Genomic DNA, 17573 nt, shown 5'->3' with positions numbered 1-17573 from the left:
GAATAGTACAAGAAAAGCTTTAGAAAAAATTAAGGAAAAATTTTTAAAAAACGAAAAATTTAGAAAAATAAACACTTCTTTGCGTACAATTTTAAGTGCTAATGCAATTTTGAGTGCAATACAAAAAGCTCAAGAACTAACCAACAAAAATATGATAATCAACTTGTTTGAAGTGATTTTTTTACGTCAAATTTTACACAGCAGATAATTTTCTTTCATTATGAATGATTATCTTGTCAGATCTTACAAGATAACCATTCCAAATCGACCAAGATAACAATCTGCTTTCTGAAACTTCGGCTTTTGTTCATCCCTCTTCGCTTATTTATTCCCTCCGTATTAATACATACGATTTGAAAAGGCAGTGTTTGCTAAAAAAAATTAATGGTATTTGTGCTTTACTATATGGTATGTTATACGTAATATGTTAAGAATAGCCTCCTTATTTCTACCTACCTCAAAACAGCGTATTTTATCTTGATTGTATAGAACATTTGCAAACCACTGTATTGTAAAATCGGTTTTAGTTTGAGTGGAACGAACTCAAATTTGCAAACCTTTACTCAAAGTGAAAAGATTAATTTACTTTTTTTTGTAAAAAAAGCACAATAATAATCAATAATTGCTGACTTCCCTTTTTAAATCGTACTATGACCATTTTTTTAAAAAAATTTGGTTGTCGTGTTTTAATTGAAATTGTCGTTGAACATTTTAGTTTAAATTGTCGTTTGAACGAACTAAAATTAGTAAACCTTCTTCACTCAGTGTGAAAAGATTAGTTTTTTTTTCTGTGTATGAGCACAATAGTTGCCGATTTCCCCTTTGAATAGTATTTGGCCATTTTGAAAATTTTTAACGGTTATTCCTGAGCACCAACAAGAATATAGAAAAAGAACATTCAATTTTTAATTTTAAATTTTGTACCTTATTTGGTAGCCTCACCATTTTTGCGCAATTACGAAATTAACATAACTTTTATTTTGTTTAATTCCGTTCATTGATTTCGTTGACTTTCAGTTCGTTCTGTATGTTGTCGCACTACCGGACGAAATTTGCAAAGGTTTAGGAATTTTTATGTTTATCATTTTTGATTACTTACTTTTTCAGATATTAATTCCAACATTTTTTGAAAACTCGTTTTTGAAAACTCGTTTTTGAAAACTCGTTTTCAAAAACAAAAATTAGAAAAATAGTGGAACAATTTGATTTATTTTTCCATTTTCTGCGTTCGGTTTCATGTTACTCACTCGCTGAGGCTTTCAGTCCACTAAGAAAATTTAAATTCTGTTGTCTATTCTCTGTCATTATTCTTACTTTACTAATCAAATTTAATTCTAATTATTTCAATTTTGATCTCAGAGCCATTTAATTTCGCTTTCTTTTAATCATTTCTGTTCAAAATGACGTCATATTATCCGCCCATTGCATCAGAATCGGAAGTTGAGGCAATATTGCAATCTTGTTACCAAATAGAATCCAAAAACTTGATCAAATTAAAAGGTTTTGACAACATAAACTATTTAGTCGAAGTCTTAAAAAGCCCAGAAAACATTTCCGCTCAAAATGTTCTTCTAAAAATCGGACCCTGCAGCGAACCCCCCGATAAAGTTGACTTTCTTCATGAACAAGTTAACCTTATGCAGAGTTTAAACGAAGACCTACCTCAATTAATTCAAAAGATTTATACCTCAAAAGACGGAAATTTAGTCACAAAATATGAAGTTTTTTGCCAAAAAGACAGCAAAAATAAACATTATCATAACGTTGTTTTGCTCGAGTTCATCGCCGCTGTTCCGATGATAGAAGCTTTACCGTTTTCTTTCTCTTTAATTGAAGATGTTGGTCGGAGTTTTGCAAAATTATCCGAACCTCTTCAAAAACATTCCACGAAAACGCTCCTCAATCGGAAAAACCATAAGTGGGATCCGAAGAACGTTTTGCAATGTGAGGAATTTCTGTACTTAGAGAACAATCCGGATAGAAAAGAAGTTTTCGAGGAATTTTTCGCTAAGTTTAGAAATGAGATTTTGCCGCACATTGAGAGAACATGTACTCGAGGACTAATTCATTCTGATGGGAGCTGCAACAACATTTTAGTACAGTCTGACAAGTAAGTTTATTAATTATAACTTATCTTTCTTATCCTCTTATTCTAAATTTCACAACTTTTTTGCCGACACCCCCCCTCCCTTCCGAGCACCATGGCCACAAAAATCGAAGGTTTTCAAGAGCTCGTGTTGTCTTCCCAGCGAAATGAAACTTGAATAACCTTGAAAAATTCACGAAAAATTACTGATATTATCGAGCCAATTTGTTGCGTTGCCTTGCATGAATTCATGACTTCCTTGAGAGCCTTCTTGTATCTACCAGGCTTTCAGCTTTCAAATCAAATCTCATCCATATGAATGAAAACGAAATTGAAAGACCCCAAAATGAAAAAATTCTTTTTAGTTTATTTTAGCTTCTCATTCAAATTTCTATCAAGATTTACTATACTTTTTTAGGATGGGCAAAAATATCTTCCTTATTCCAATTAATGGTCAAGATTCCCGGACCTTGCTCAAAGTGAGTTTCAGCGCTGCACCATTTCATTTCAATTGTAACCAGTACTGAACCAGACAAATAGCAGTATAAATACTTTTGCCAGTCTGCCTAGAGTCGATTAAGAAATATCCCAGTCTGCCTTTCTTCTTCACATTCTCATTTACATTCTTGGTCAACACTGCACAGAATGTTTCACATTTCTCTCATTCATCAGACTGTACATACAAAGGACATAGCAAGTTTTGAAAATTTCGAATAACTGACATCATGCTTAAAACTTTTAATATGGCGATACCCTCAAAAGCTATTCTAGCTCAAACTATACCATATATTGGTGCATTTACATCTTTGCAGTGGAGTCTGAGGCGGAGGTCGGAGGTCGGACGTCGGAGGCGGAGGTCGGAGGTCGGAGGTCAGAGGTCGGAGGCGGAGGTCGATGTGGCGGCGGTCGGAGGTCGGAGGTCGGAGGCGGAGGCGGAGGTCGGAGGTCGGAGGCGGAGGTCGGAGGCGGAGGTCGGAGGCGGAGGTCGGAGGCGGAGGTCGGAGGTCGGAGGCGGAGGTCGGAGGCGGAGGCGGATGTCGGAGGCGGAGGTCGATGTGCGAGTCAGAAAGTTCTGGTGTAATAGTGCTTGTGGCGGCGGTCGGAGGCGGAGGTCGGAGTCGGAGGCGGAGGTCGGAGGCGGAGGCGAATGTCGGAGGCGGATGTCGGTGTGCGAGTCAGAAAGTTCTGGTGTAATAGTGCTTGTGGCGGCGGTCGGAGGCGGAGGTCGGAGTCGGAGGCGGAGGTCGGAGGCGGAGGCGGATGTCGGAGGCGGAGGTCGATGTGCGAGTCAGAAAGTTGTGGTGTAATAGTGCTTGTGGCGGCGGTCGGAGGCGGAGGTTGGAGGCGGAGGAGGAGGCGGAGGCTGAGGCGGAAGCGGATGTCGATGTGCGAGTCAGAATTAATAATATCAAAATAAGTTGTGGTGTAGTAGTAGAAGTAGTAGGCAAGCATCGGGCTTCGCCCGTGGGGTGTCAATCCCAGTGTTTATCAGTCTGTTTCCGTTTACCTTTTTCTAGTGTCTGATTAGTAGACTCAATGGTCTTCATATGTTGTGTATTTCAGATCTGATTGTTGCTTTGTGTTTCTTCTCTTGTTTACCTTTCTCTTGTTTACCTTTCTGTTGTTTTTTTTATTTCATCCCCAATTAGGGCTAAAGTGGAGCCTGTCCACCAAAAATGTGCACATTTTGACTAAAATTGACGATTTGGTGTCCAAAACAATGTTCGGTTATCGAAAAAGTTAAGCCTCATCGAGCGCGGATACTTTTTTTTGAAAAAGGTAAAAACTTAACCAAAATGGTTCGCTCAGTCGAATTTTTTTATTTCATCATAAGCGCTATTATAACAGATTATAACCGTTATACAGACGATTAAAATAGAGTATAGATTATATAAACAACTGGATCGGGGGAGGGATAGTCCAAAAAGCAAAGAGCCGAAGTCAACAGATTATAATAATTAGATTGCAGATTATAAAATAGATGAATAACTGAATCGAGGGGGTGTGTGAATCAGTACTGATTATAAAATAGAATATAAATAACTGGATCACCCCCCCCCCCCCCCCCCCACGACCCAGCAACAGAGATTATATAACAACCCATTCCCCCCCCCCCCCGGATCCAGTTACCCCCCCCCCCCCACCCACCACCACCACCAGTAACAACCCCCTCCCCGATCTAGTTACCCCCCACCTCCCCTGCACGTTAGTCGGTTGTTTTCCTAATTGTGCATTCGTTTCAGCCTTGTCAGCATTCAATCAATTCAATTCAGCATTCGAAGGTCGGTGATGGCATTTATAACGCCTCCTCCTGGCAGCCATGCAAATTTGTGGAGGTCGGAGGACGATGGAAAAGTGTGATCCATCATACATGGAAGCTGTGCAAGACTCAACACAAGCTGCGGAAGGTTAGCAGGAGGTCGACAGTGAAGAGTAGCAAAGCTGAGAATCAAAACTATTTAATTAACTCCTTATATCCTTTAACTCCTTATTTTCCAATATTTATTTATATATACTATCTCCTTATTTATTTATCCAATATATTCATGAATTAACTTTTCTCTTGAAGATATTTTGTACATCGTAAAAGCATGATTTGCAGAGAGGCATTATTTATGCAGAGAAGAATAACTAGCAGAGGGCATTTGCAGAGAGGCATTATTTGCAGAGAGGCATTATTTGCAGAGAGGCATAACTAGCAGAGCGCATTTTGCAGAGAGGCATTTAATTGCAGCACGCTAGAATGAGATCAAAGAGTGGCGGCGTCCGTCAAATAACGATTAGCGTGGGTGTTACGCATTCTGAGTAGCTTAAAGGCAGACTTAATTACATGTATGCACATATTGAAAACAGGATGTTAATTAACATGCGCATGAATAAAAGTCATCATGTGCATATCAACTGCATAATTGATTGCTGAAAGTTACCCTTTTCATGGCATAAATTGCCATGATCTTGATACTGTCATCATAAAAATAAAGCATGTTTTTTTCCTGATTCAACGCTGAATTTTAAATGATCCCGACTCCGGGTACGAGGTTATTTATTTGCAAATAATCTTTTTAGTAAAAAACGCTTTGGCAAAAACATAGATACTTAAATTGACAATTACTTTGGCAACGGCCTGTAATGATTTTTCGGATCTTGTCCGCTTAAGCCCCCCCCCCCCCCCGGTACAATATACACCCCCAGGTACAGACATTTTTTGCACTGTGAATAGCATTTTTAGACTGTACTCTTATCATGTCGCATGCTAATTTCAGACAGTTTTTTTTGTTCTGAATTTTGTCATGAAAAGTCTAAAATGTGACATGATCATAGTACTGGTCAGAGTAAAAATACAGAATTAAAATGCTATGGATCAGTACTGATTTTGTCTGTGAGTCCAGTCCGGGTTCTGAATTGTTTTAGCAAGAATTCTTCCTGTTGATCCTTGCTGAGACCTGGCTACTTTTTTATCAAGATTTTTCATGAAAACATCACTTGTCAAGCTCTTGATAATGCGGTTTTGTTTCAACCAAGACAACGATGATCATTCACGATTTCTCAATATGTTTTGAGTTTCATTTCACTGGGTCTATACATAATTGGTTAGCTCAACCGTTGCTGAATTTTGCCCAAATTTTGACATTGGATCAGTTCATTTTTTATTTATGTTGGTTTAGTTAACGTATAATAGATATTCTCGCATTTCTTGATTGTTAATCCAAACTCATAAAATTTCAGAGAATTAGGGCAGAATCATTTGTAAATAGACATTTTGAAAAAAGTGGAATTTTTAATCCTTGGAAATCCTTTTCAATTTGTTGCTGAAGCAGTCAGAGATAATTTCCAAATATCGTAAACAATTTTTTAAAAGTCGTGAAATGGAGGTTTCAGTTGATAATTTAAATTAAACAACAACTTTTAAATGTCTCACCTGCAAAATCGACAACATTGCATTGACCACCTGCCCAGAGTTTTTGCTATGTTTTTTGCTCGGCTTCCTAAAACTGTTAATGAAGTTTTGAATTTCGTTTTCAAAATTGGCTTCAGATTTTAGAAAACTAAATTAAAATTTTCTGTTTTCTGGTATTCTTTGTTAGTTTTACAAGTCTTTTAATTAGTGAGGTTTCTATGTCTAACAAATGAAAAAAGTTCTTATTGAAACAGAATTTATCGTTTTAATAGTATTCTTTTAAACAAGAGATGAATGTTCAAAATAGTGGAGGAGATAATGTTTAACTGTAACAGTCCCGCTTAGTTAAAACAGTGCTTTTTTGCTGCTTTTAAAAGAACATGCAGCAGCAGCGTTTCCTCCTTTTCATAACACTTTTGATGACTGTTATTGCTGTTTTCAGGTGAGGGGTATCTATCTTATCTATTTTATGGTTTTAAATTTTTTCAAGCAGCTTGGGAAAACTGTTACAAACAAACATCCAAAGCGTAACGTGCACTGCTAGTTTTATTCATTAATTTTGAATCTGCTATTTTAGTCAACAACGAGCTCTTTTCTCGTTTCATTTTCTAACATTTCAATTTCAATAACATGTAAAGTTAAATTGCTTATTTTTTCAAACCTTTGGTCAAGTAAAGAACAACTCAAGAGGTGAGATAAATTGAAACAAAAATAACTGTTTAAAAAAACCCCGCGAACCACGCATAAGATCCAAAAACTTTGGATAGTTTTTCTGGGATGTTACATTGTTGACAAGCTCGGGATTTTTTTGAAATCCTGCCGATTGCTTTTTTCAGAAGTTAAAATATTTTGACGAGCCTGACAGATGACGGTTGCCCGAATTCACACTAAAAAGAACGTATCTATCTCTTGTGGACAATAAATGCATAAACTCTGTCTTCAGTGGCCGCTCTAGTGTTGTCCGATTTATCGGAAAATAGACACTCCCTGCTTCTGCAGGTTCTGCATTCCAACTGTTTGCAATGTCCACTAGTAATAAATCTAAGGCGTCTAGGGTAGGCTTCGGCAGTTGCTACAGCAGACTCAACATTACATAGCGTACGGCGAGAGTTCTGAAGTCCTAAGTAACATCAGAGGTCCACTATGATTTAAAATCAGCATTTCCTGACTATCAGTTTTGGGCAATCGTTGTTTGTCTCGCTTGTCCAATAGATTGATTAGGAACTCTTTTCCAGAGAATTTTTTGGGTTGTAAATTCTGATGGCCGACGCAGCACTAGGAACAAAACTGCTTCTTCCAGAGACTTTTAACATTAAAGGTGACATATAAGCCTATATCCATTGACAAAACGGCAAGCAGGTATATCCATTGACAAACGGCAAACAAGTTTTGCTTCGAGTCTACGAGGTTGTGTCATTGAATTTTATCAGTCCCCAGATGGTTTAACCAAAGGATACTGTTCATAACTTATGAAGCAACTTCTTGGTCAGTATCAGGAACCGCCCGAATGTTTTCGGTCCTCACTTGCAAAAAGAATTCAAGGCGAATCCAAGAAACTTTGTGAGTTATTAGCCGAACTCAAGCTCCTGGCCGACAAGGCTTATCCAACAGATACACAACCCATAAGAGATCAAATTGTGCTCCAGTCATTTATTGACGGAAATCACAACACACATGTTAGAGCTGAACTTAGGACAAATAAACCAGCTAGCAGAGATCCAGCTTTTGAGTCCGTTTTGCACTTTGATGCAATTTATTGTCTCGAAGTGCTACAAACGACGCTTCTTCTCTCGTTTCTATAATATCTATAAAGTTAATAGATTGGTAGCCGGACAGGTTTGCCATCATCACCGATCCCGTTCGTTAATAAGGAATTAACAACCAAATGATCGATCTCAGTAAAAAGGTTATCCGTTCGCAACGAAGCAGTCGCTCGCAATTTAAAGGGCGCTTCAAATCGTCTTCTCCTTGTCAAGCATCTGTGAATGGGTCAAATAGTTGCTCTCTCAGCAGTGAACGGAGGGCCAGGTTTACTGGTCTTACTGCCTGTTACGGATGCAACAGAAAAGGTCACTCAAAAAAATTTGCAGAAAAAGTTGGAGCTCTGGTTCATTTCAACATCAACGTCGAAAATGTCACTAAATACGAACTTATTCAAAGCAATAATTCCGTTCATCGATCAGAGGAAAACATTTGAATGAAGTTGTTCTTCACTTTTATTAACCAATGGTTCAACATAAACGTATCTTCCGCATATAGTTGCTGCTTTCCAAATGTGTTTTCACTAGTCACCTATTCCCCGCCCTTATCGATTCGGGTGCTGAAATTAGTGTATTTCGGTCAGATAACTTTGAATGAGCGGTTCCAGCAATACTTTAACCCTGGAAGCATCCGATATCCCAGCGTCTGCTTTTAATGGCTCGAAACTGAGCTTTAAAGGTATGTGTTTACTTCCATGCCGTTGGTTTAAAAGTGGACCCATCTTTTCCTTCAAATTCTATGTTTGTTGGCACGTGAGTGCCCATTGTGTGGTAGGTTTTGATCAGCTGCACAAGCAAAAATGTGCTGTTGACTTCCTACCGCGGGCCCATTGGCCTTGGAGAAGCAGTTTTGGAATGTGCTAGTCCCCTGTCACAGTGGTTTCAAGAAAACTCAACGAAAAGAGAAATCGGGTTTTGCTCTGTAATTGAGCATTTCTGTGTTCCTCCTCAATGTAACTGCTGTCTGAAGTAGCGCAAAAGCTATCGATTGAAAATTCACGCATCTCGTTTGATGCCACTGTTGCTTTATTTGGACCCTTCGTTGCTTTTACCAGTTCTAACCCTTTGCTCGTGGCGTCATCCCTTGTTTTGATTGACAAGACAAACTTTAACATTTAAGTGTAGGATCCTACCTGCAATTCCGCACTTTATATCTTCGCAACTAATTGCGCAGATAACATCATTCGATGGAAATACTTTGCCCTCTGTGGGGTTTAACGCATTGAACGTTCTATCTGAAGAAAATTTGACGTTTATGTTCAAATTCTCTGAAAAACAATGACTCATTCTCTGAAAAACAAAGAAAAGAGGCGCTCAAATTATTGAAACAGTATAAAGATATTTTCGTCAAGGATAATTGGGACCTAGGCTTGCAGACCTGCACAAACTGCGTATTCAGTTCAAAGAGAGGGCGCAACCGAGTCGATTGCCCTGCAACGCAACTAACCGTACCAAAAGAAAAGCTTTAAAAGCAAAAATCAAATGCTAAGAGAATTGGATCTTGTCTTGCCCACTCACTTGGACTGGTCAGCTTCTACTGCGTGGGTTCCGAAGCGGGATGGCTCAAATCGACTTGTAATTGACTATCAAAAATCGAACGCTCCAACTGTCAAAACTTCAAGGTATCTACCTCAAATCTCTGATATGCTCAATATTCGTGAGGGAAGCCACTTCCTCTTTAGTCTTGATTTATGCAGTGTATTCCACCAAATGGAAACTGAAGAAAATGATAAACATCTGACATCTTTGATAACGCCATTTGGTTAATACCATTGAAAGAGGACGCCCATGGTTCTTTGGAATGCGCTGGAAATTGTATCGTCAGGTCCAATGCGTATCTGACGCAAGAGACAGTTTTGGAGTTTTGGTGCATCTCGACGATATTATTGTATTTGGTTGTTCCTTTGAGGAACACCTCAATCGATTTGATTTTAAGCGTATAAAGAAAGCAAACTCAATCAAATACTGCAAAAATAGAAGCTGTTGGAAAATATCCTTTCCACCAACGATTCGTCGATTGAAAGCTTTTATGGGACTGGTTGGGTTCTATCGCAAATTCGGTGTTAACTTTGGCGTTTTAGCAGATCCTCTTTTTCACTTGATGAATAAAGCAGCAAATTTTCAATAAACTGCGCAATGCCAAACTGCCTTCGAAAAATTAAACCTAGCGCTTTTGGCCGCTCCAACTTTAGGGATTTCAATTAAAACAGACACATTTGTCTGCTGCCATGAGGCATCGCTTACTGGAATAAGGGCAGTGCCGTCACAAAAACAAAATTAGGAGCAAAATTAATTGCTTGCGCCAACAACTCGCTCCAAAAAGCCCAAAGGAAGTATTCAGCGACAAAACGGGAAATTTTTGCAGTAGTGTTCTTCACAACATAATTCAAAGAATTCCTCCTTCGACAAAATGTCAGATAATAACGGACCACCGAACTTTAGTTTGGCTCTACTCTTTTAAAGAACCAGATGCAATAGTGGCCCAACAGTTAGAAAAACTGAGCATGGTCAATTTTGAAAGCATTGATGGTCCTGGTAAATCTATTGCTAATGCTGACAATCTTTCTCGAATTACAGAAGTCAATCTGTATGCAGCATCGCTAACTCTGGTATCTCAAAACTGCATATTTTCTGATATTCAAGATAGAGACAAAACGTTATCGGTAGTCAAATCGTGGTGCATATCAAACTAAAAACCAAACGGGGCCTCATTGCTTTGTCGCTCATCAGTGCTGCAGTGTTATTGGCAGCAATTTGATTCACTAAAAACTATTGACGGCATATTTTACCGCATGTTTAAATTAGTCGATTGCTCTTTTCATTCTAACTAATGCTGTGTTACTTTAACTCTTGTTCAGAATTTTCTTCATGGGGTTACAAGAATCGCCTTCTTCGGGTCATTTGGGAAACAAGAAAAGTTTGGATCGTGTATGCCAACGATTTTATTGGCCGGGATTGAAAAATGATATTGATTCATTGGTCTCTGAGGGCGGAACTTGTCAGAAATGGAAAAATCGGAAGTAAGTGCACCAACAAGAAATGCAAGTTTGGTCCTTCCATGAGTCTTTTTGATGTGTCTCTGTCAATATTCTTGGGTTTTTGCCAAAAAGTCGGTTGAATGAAAATTTCTATAAATACATTTATTTTAATACTAGGAGACGATTTCATTCGCTGGAGACAAACTGTAGCACTTCTCCTGATCACTGGCTTACAAGATGTCAAGATTCAAGATTTGGTGTCCCAGGACACAATCACAGCGACAATAGCGCACAATTCAGTTCCAATCTCTTTTCCGACATGCGTTCAAGGTTACAGATAACTTCTTCAAGGACCATTCCATACCATTCTCAAGGAAATGCTAAAGTGGAGCGCATAAATCGCACTCTGGGAGATGGCCTTGCAAAATGTTGTGAAGAACGCCACGAAATTTGGTCCGTTGATTTGCAGGCTGTTGTGATGACTTATTCTTCCGCAGTCCATGAATCAACGGGTCAGGCAGGTTTTTGGTTAGTTTTTGGCAGAGAAATGCGCATGCCTATCGATATGCTATACCCAACCTTGCCATTTCCAATGCTTGGACATCACGATTACGTTTTCAGCGCATAAATGGGAGTACATTTACTTATTATTCAGTAATAGATAAAAACGGCTGGGAAACGCGTCGACAAAAAGCTATCCTCGACAAAAAGAAGCACGGTCCAACCTATATAGAAGGAGATTTGGTGCCTCTTCATTCACCAGAACGTTCAACGGGGTAGTTGCCAAAACTCAAAAGGTTTTGCTCTGGAACCCACCGCTTGATAAAGCGATCAACCAGATTAACTTTAACCTCAAAGACGTCAAAAGTCAGGAAAACAAATTGCTCACTATGATCGAATTAAACCATATGTAGCGCAAGAAAAACGACATCAAAGACAACAACCAACGAGCACAGCTCGGAAAAAGATATCAAATCCCGTTCCCGAAGACAAAAATGAATTAGTACTTGTCGATCTAACTGATTCGGAGGCCTCCTCCTCTATTAGTTTACAAACTCAAAGAGCAACGACAACCCGCTGTAATCCGTCGCCATCATCAAATATGTCAGAAAATCAAACCAATTGGAGTTCATCGTTTGTATTTAAAAGACCACATAGAGCTGCCGCTGATTATGCAAGACACCCAGGATTTTTCGAATTGGCTGACTTTGATTGGGACAGCGAGGTTAAGTAATTCTGTTTAGATGAATTGGCTAAATCATTTGGTGTTGTAGATAACATTACTCGTTTCACTTCACCGACCCTGGTTTGGTATGATACCAAAAAAGTACTGACTACAAAAATATACTTGCTTCCTCCGAGGGAACAGTGTACGCCAGACAAACTCAACAAACACAAAAAATTATTTTTGGTGGACTTGTTCTCCACGCGCCTGAACTAGACCTTCAGATTAGTTTCTGTATGTTTCAAGTTTCCTAAGCTGTAGCTGGCTTTGGACATTCGGCTCGATTTGACCACTCAGTCTATTTGAAAGAGTATTTGCGCTTAGTTCCCACTTTTTATGCACTCGAAGCAAGAGTTTGCAGAGCCATGTGGAGTGGTCGGACTTTCAAGCTCCCAGGTTTTGCGGATGAAAGACTCAAAATGCTTGTAGAGGATTTCCTTTTCGAAGGTCAATCATTCAAACCAGGCACTTTGAATGTCTTTTATTACCCCTCTATTTTCCTACATGGAGGGAAAAAAGCCGGAATCTACTTCACTTGGACCGCCAACTAGGTTACGTCTGGTTGAACAAAAAACTACGCTTTGGGAGTCATCATTAGAAAACTGACCATAGGAAAGGTAGTAGCTACCCTAGACAAGACAAGTACTCCCTGGTCTCTTATCATGACAGACTCAAATGAAAGGCCAAGTTCTAGCATTTTTCCACGATCGAATTTTTAGCATGATTCTAAAACGTATTTGCAGCCTTTTTACGGTTATTTTGAGATGAAATCAATTTTTCACTCTTCAAGAAAACATCCAGGAGTGCAAATATCTCCTGCTGACTTGACGTACTTGAGGGGACAGACTGCACCGAGAGATGATTCTCTCGTCTTTTACATTGAACTTCTTGACACAACTGTTAGTGTCTGCTCCTATAAAATACGCCCTACAACATTTTCGGGTGTCTAATTTTTGTAAGAACCAATTACTGAGCAGCTTCCGGAGATTGACTATAACACGTTTTTCAAAATTTGGTGTCCGGAACAAAAATTGAGTTTGTTCACGTAAACGCGCACCTTTTGCGGCAACGCATTGTCATTTTTACTAAGAATGAATTTTTCAATAGAATGCGAATGGTTTCATACGGCTTGATTTCCTTGGCTTCTAATTTAAACAATCCTAATCTGTTCCTAGGCTCTGGCTCTCTTGGCATTCATGCTGAAAAACCAAGTGCTGTGCTTTATTTTCACAATTGCGTCATGGTTGAAGCTCACTTTGTTGATTTTTCCTAATGTACTGAGGAGGTACCATATATTTTGGGTAGTGATACTAGAATGAGGTTCATGAACCCCAAAACTCAAGTTATGTAACCTAATTACGCTCTGACTGCTTGTGATCTAATTGCACCATATATGTATCGCACTTCAAAAGGAATTTGGATGCATTATGGTGATGAGTATTAGATTGTGCGTTCAACCGTGTCCTTAATCGTTTTCAGTCAGTTAGGTTTCAGCGATAACCTGGCCTCCCTACATAGGGCTGGTCTATTTTCGTATCAAAGTCGGCGCCAAAGTGCTAAAGCTCGAGTTTTGAAATACTGGCGACGAACCATTTTGGTCCGAGAGGTTTATCTCCGACCACGCAGACAATACACGCATCCTGTTTCAATCAAAATTTTTCTAGCCAGCTTAAAAATCTTGCTTACTTGGAGGTATTTGTTAAATTTGCACCCAGTGACTAGAGGGAGGTGGTAATACTGAAAGGTGCAGAATTATAATGCTAACAATATTAGTGTTGTTGGGACTTTTAATCTATATTTTGAAGCTCCTTTTTGCACTCACGCTTCTTTCTCATGGCGTTCCGTTTTTGAACGTTTTGAAAATCCTCAATCCATTTGCTCCTTTCACTCAGCGTCGTTGGACCCCTCTTCAGAACATCAACGCTACAGTGCCTGAAAACATTAAGATCAGTCACATGATAACCGACGATAATGGGGCTAACGATATCAGCTCATAACGTCAGCTCTATACTACAAAAGTTTAGGTTCTCGTTCTTTCTTAACTAATATTACGTCGCTTTTTCTATGACATATTATTCATTTTATTATTACTCTAATATCTTGTTGTGTTATCAATTTTTGGTAATTAAAGCAATCTGTTTTCGATATCTAACAGTACAGATTCCATCGACGTTGTTACAGCTTCCCGAAGTTCTGCTAGACCCATTACTTCTTTCAGGTGTTACTTCGCCTGCAAATCTGTATTTTGAAGAACATATGGACTCTCAAGCAACTGATTCCTTGAATCGGAACTGGGCGAGCGACCAGTCGTTGGAGTTCCGCGAAAATATTTAAAAACAAGCAGCAGAACATTTTGAGATGTATTCAACTGCTTCTTCTGATGAAATGACAGTGATTTGCTGTCTTCCTTCACAGCAAAAGTCAAAAGGGGTTGCAGCCACAGTATCTCTAGTTTCAATCAAAACATCGGAGGAACGGAGACAACTAATGGGACCTCCACGGACTGCCCCGATCAAATTTAATGGTTACGTTTATTCTCGTAGCCTGAACGCGGTTGTGAGGGTTGATGAATTCTACCGATTCGGAAAAATTCGACTTCAAGACCATCATTATTCGCGTAGACGGCCACTGCTGGAACAGTCGGACCTTCTCGCTATTCCCGTAGACAACAGCTCTGAAGATCGCGGTCTTCGAGAACAAAATCGAACATTACGTTGTTCTCATTAAATACACGAGCGTGAACTACACGATGGGACAAGCAAAATGGATCAGTTAAAGTCTCGCGTTTCCGAGCTTCATCAACAGTTAGAAGATTCTAGATCAAGTAACCTGTTGCTTTCCGTTGATGTTGAATCTTTGGGAAAGAAACACCTGAAGCGCTCGAAAACTTCAAAAACGAATCATGCATCAGTTAACACTGGTCCTTCATTGAACTTGGAGGCCTGCTCCACTACCTGTCGACACCTCAGAAGCCTGCAGCATGAAGTGCGTTATTTACGGACAACCATATTTTGTGGAGCAGCCGGGCCGTCGTCCTCCAAGGGAAGAAAAAGCAAAAGGGAGCATCGCCCGCTGTCTTCGAGCTCTACTTCTTCATCGAGCTCTGATACAGAGTAGAGGCCCCTGAGGACAAGGCCTAACTGATGTTCAAAATAATGGAGGAGATAATGTTTTATTGTAACATTCCTCCCGCATAGATAAAACAGTGCTTTTTCGCTGCATTCAAAATGTAGCAGCAGCGTTTCCTCCTTTTCATAACAGTTTTAATGACTGTTAACGCTGTTTTCAGGTGAGGGGTATCTATCTTATCTATGTTTTATGGTTTTAACTCTTTTCAAGCAGCTTGGGAAAACTGTTATAAAGTAATATTCAAAGCGTACCGTGTACTGCTTGCTTTATTCATTAACATTGAATTGGCTATTTCAGTCAACAACGAGATTTTTCTCGTTTCATTTACAAAAAAATTTCAATTTCAATAACGTTTAAAATTAAATTGCCTATATTCTTATTTTCGGTTAAGTGAAGGAGAACTCAAGAGTTGACATAATTTTAAACGAAAAAACTTGTTTAAAACAACCCGGAGAACCACGCATAAGATCCAACATCGTTGGATAGTATTTCCGGGCGGTTACATTACAAACGCTAAATTTCTAAGAATTTTTTTTGACTGTTTTCAGTGGCTGGGCGCTCGCTAGTAATCATCTTCTCAGTTAAACAAAGTTTGCGCATTTCTATGTGATAATCACAATCTCGAGATAAAACTCGATTACCTCATGAAACTTTCTTAAACTGTGTTTTTTTCAGAAATTTTGATAAGATCTTGGCATAAACAAACTTCTTGAAACTCATGCAAAGTTGTTGCACTTTTGTCTATCCCGCAAAAATGAAAAAAGAGCACTCGAAAACGCCCAAACATCCAACTGAGGATCGATGAACTTATTCCAATGACAATGTTTTTGCCTGTTACCAGCCTTTTTCTGTTTTTAATTTTTACATGTTTTAAATTATAATTTTGACTTTTGAACTCAGTCCATTTTTCAAACACCCAGTTATTTCTACTTTATTGCTACATAGCGAATTTCATAAAGTTGGGAAGCGAGCGAACGTTTAAAAAACTCTAGGCCTGGAATTGAACATTAATATGCCGATATCTACCAGTTTAAATTTCAACTTTGACCTTTGAAATGTTCGTTCGCTAGGATTTCAAACGTCAGATTTCGAATTTAAAATATGCATATCGGAATAACGATGTTCATTTCCCAGGTTCAGGTGCCATCCGGAAGTGACCTCTGATCAGACCATTCCCATCCGTAACCAAAACCCAGGCCCTGTAATTTTGGTCTGGGAACACACCGTGTGCGTTGGACTTGGTATGGTCAGAGGTCACTTCCGGATGGCACCTCAACCTGGGTTGCATGTCTGGAGGTTTTTCGAACGTTCGCTTGCGTTTGTTTTCTGAAACTTGCCAAATAATATTTAAAGTTTCATTTCAATAATTTTTGCAACATATATTGGAATTTTTTTCATTGAGATTTTTTTCAGCTTCAACAAAGTGAGAGGCATCATAGACTTCGAAGACGTCTGCAATTCCTACCTCATATTCGAATGCGCATCTTTACTCATGTACACTTTCACATACATGCCAAATTGCAGCTTTGCCCAATTCGGTCACGCCTTTATGAAAGGGTTCACAGAAATCATCCCGCTTTCTCCGGACGAGTGGGAGGCGCTGATAGACGCCACACTAGCCAGACATGTTCAGTCGTTAATTTGGGGTCTGGAAGCTTCGGCTTTGAACCCTGGAAATTCTGAGTACGTGCTGGAGACTCAAGAGCGAGGGTGGTTGTCGTTTAAGAAACTGAACGAATGCGATCGAGAAAAAATGCTAGAAGAATGGCAGAAAGTGTAGAAATCTTACAAAACTTTTTTCTCAATTTTATTTAAACCCAACCCGGCGGATGGAGGGAGGGAGAGAATAACAGTTGACATAAGTCATTCATCTTGCTCTTCAAAATGTCAAAGGGCACCTTTTTTTGTTCAATCGAGCCGATTTCAACACTGACATGATAAACATTTTAGAAATCGTCACTTCAATAAATTTCCGAGATTGCCAGCTTGTTCATTATGTTCACGATAACTTAAAAGTTTGTTCAGTCGTCAGCTAAATTTTTATCATTCGGTACTTAATGCTGTCGGGTCTTTCTCATTATAGTTCCCGCTTAGATGTCATATCACGTATAGCTCCCATTATATCCTAAATCTATACCCCTTAGCGGCGGGGGGGGGGGGGGTGGCTGTTTTTTTGTGGGGGCTGTAAAGGGAAAGACCCAAATTGTAAATATCTACTTATCTGTTCTGAGCAGTTATTACCATTATTCCCTTAAATTGTACAATTTTATTATGACTACAATATTTAATCCAATTAAATGATCTGTAAATTCAGACAAAGCAGGTCTCACTGCAATTTTGAATTGAAAGTGTCAATCATAATTTCCATTTTTTTAGTTCACGCATTACAATTAACCTAAAATTAGTCAATTGACGTCCGTTTTGAGCAGTAATATGAAGTTTACTTATCTTGCATATATTACTTACCACATGATCGAATGAACAATAGGGCACATGA

At 39.0% G+C, this 17573-nt stretch overlaps 1 protein-coding gene across 1 annotated transcript; it reads left to right on the top strand.

The window, feature by feature from the left end:
* The first annotated feature begins 381 nt into the window (after nucleotides 1-381).
* On the top strand, nucleotides 382-17160 carry LOC142358481 (hydroxylysine kinase-like). The gene is made up of 2 exons (XM_075409876.1): nucleotides 382-2110; nucleotides 16490-17160. Exons 1-2 carry the CDS (start codon nucleotides 1401-1403, stop codon nucleotides 16854-16856), a joined length of 1077 nt encoding a protein of 358 aa, XP_075265991.1. The 5' UTR covers nucleotides 382-1400; the 3' UTR covers nucleotides 16857-17160.
* Nucleotides 17161-17573: the final 413 nt, after the last annotated feature.

The sequence above is a fragment of the Convolutriloba macropyga genome, unplaced genomic scaffold (genome assembly GCF_964194025.1).
Source record: "Convolutriloba macropyga unplaced genomic scaffold, txConMacr16.3 SCAFFOLD_1033, whole genome shotgun sequence".
NCBI lineage: Eukaryota > Metazoa > Xenacoelomorpha > Acoela > Convolutidae > Convolutriloba > Convolutriloba macropyga.
Note: the sequence above shows the minus strand (reverse complement) of the source record. Positions and strands in the feature narration are given on the sequence as shown.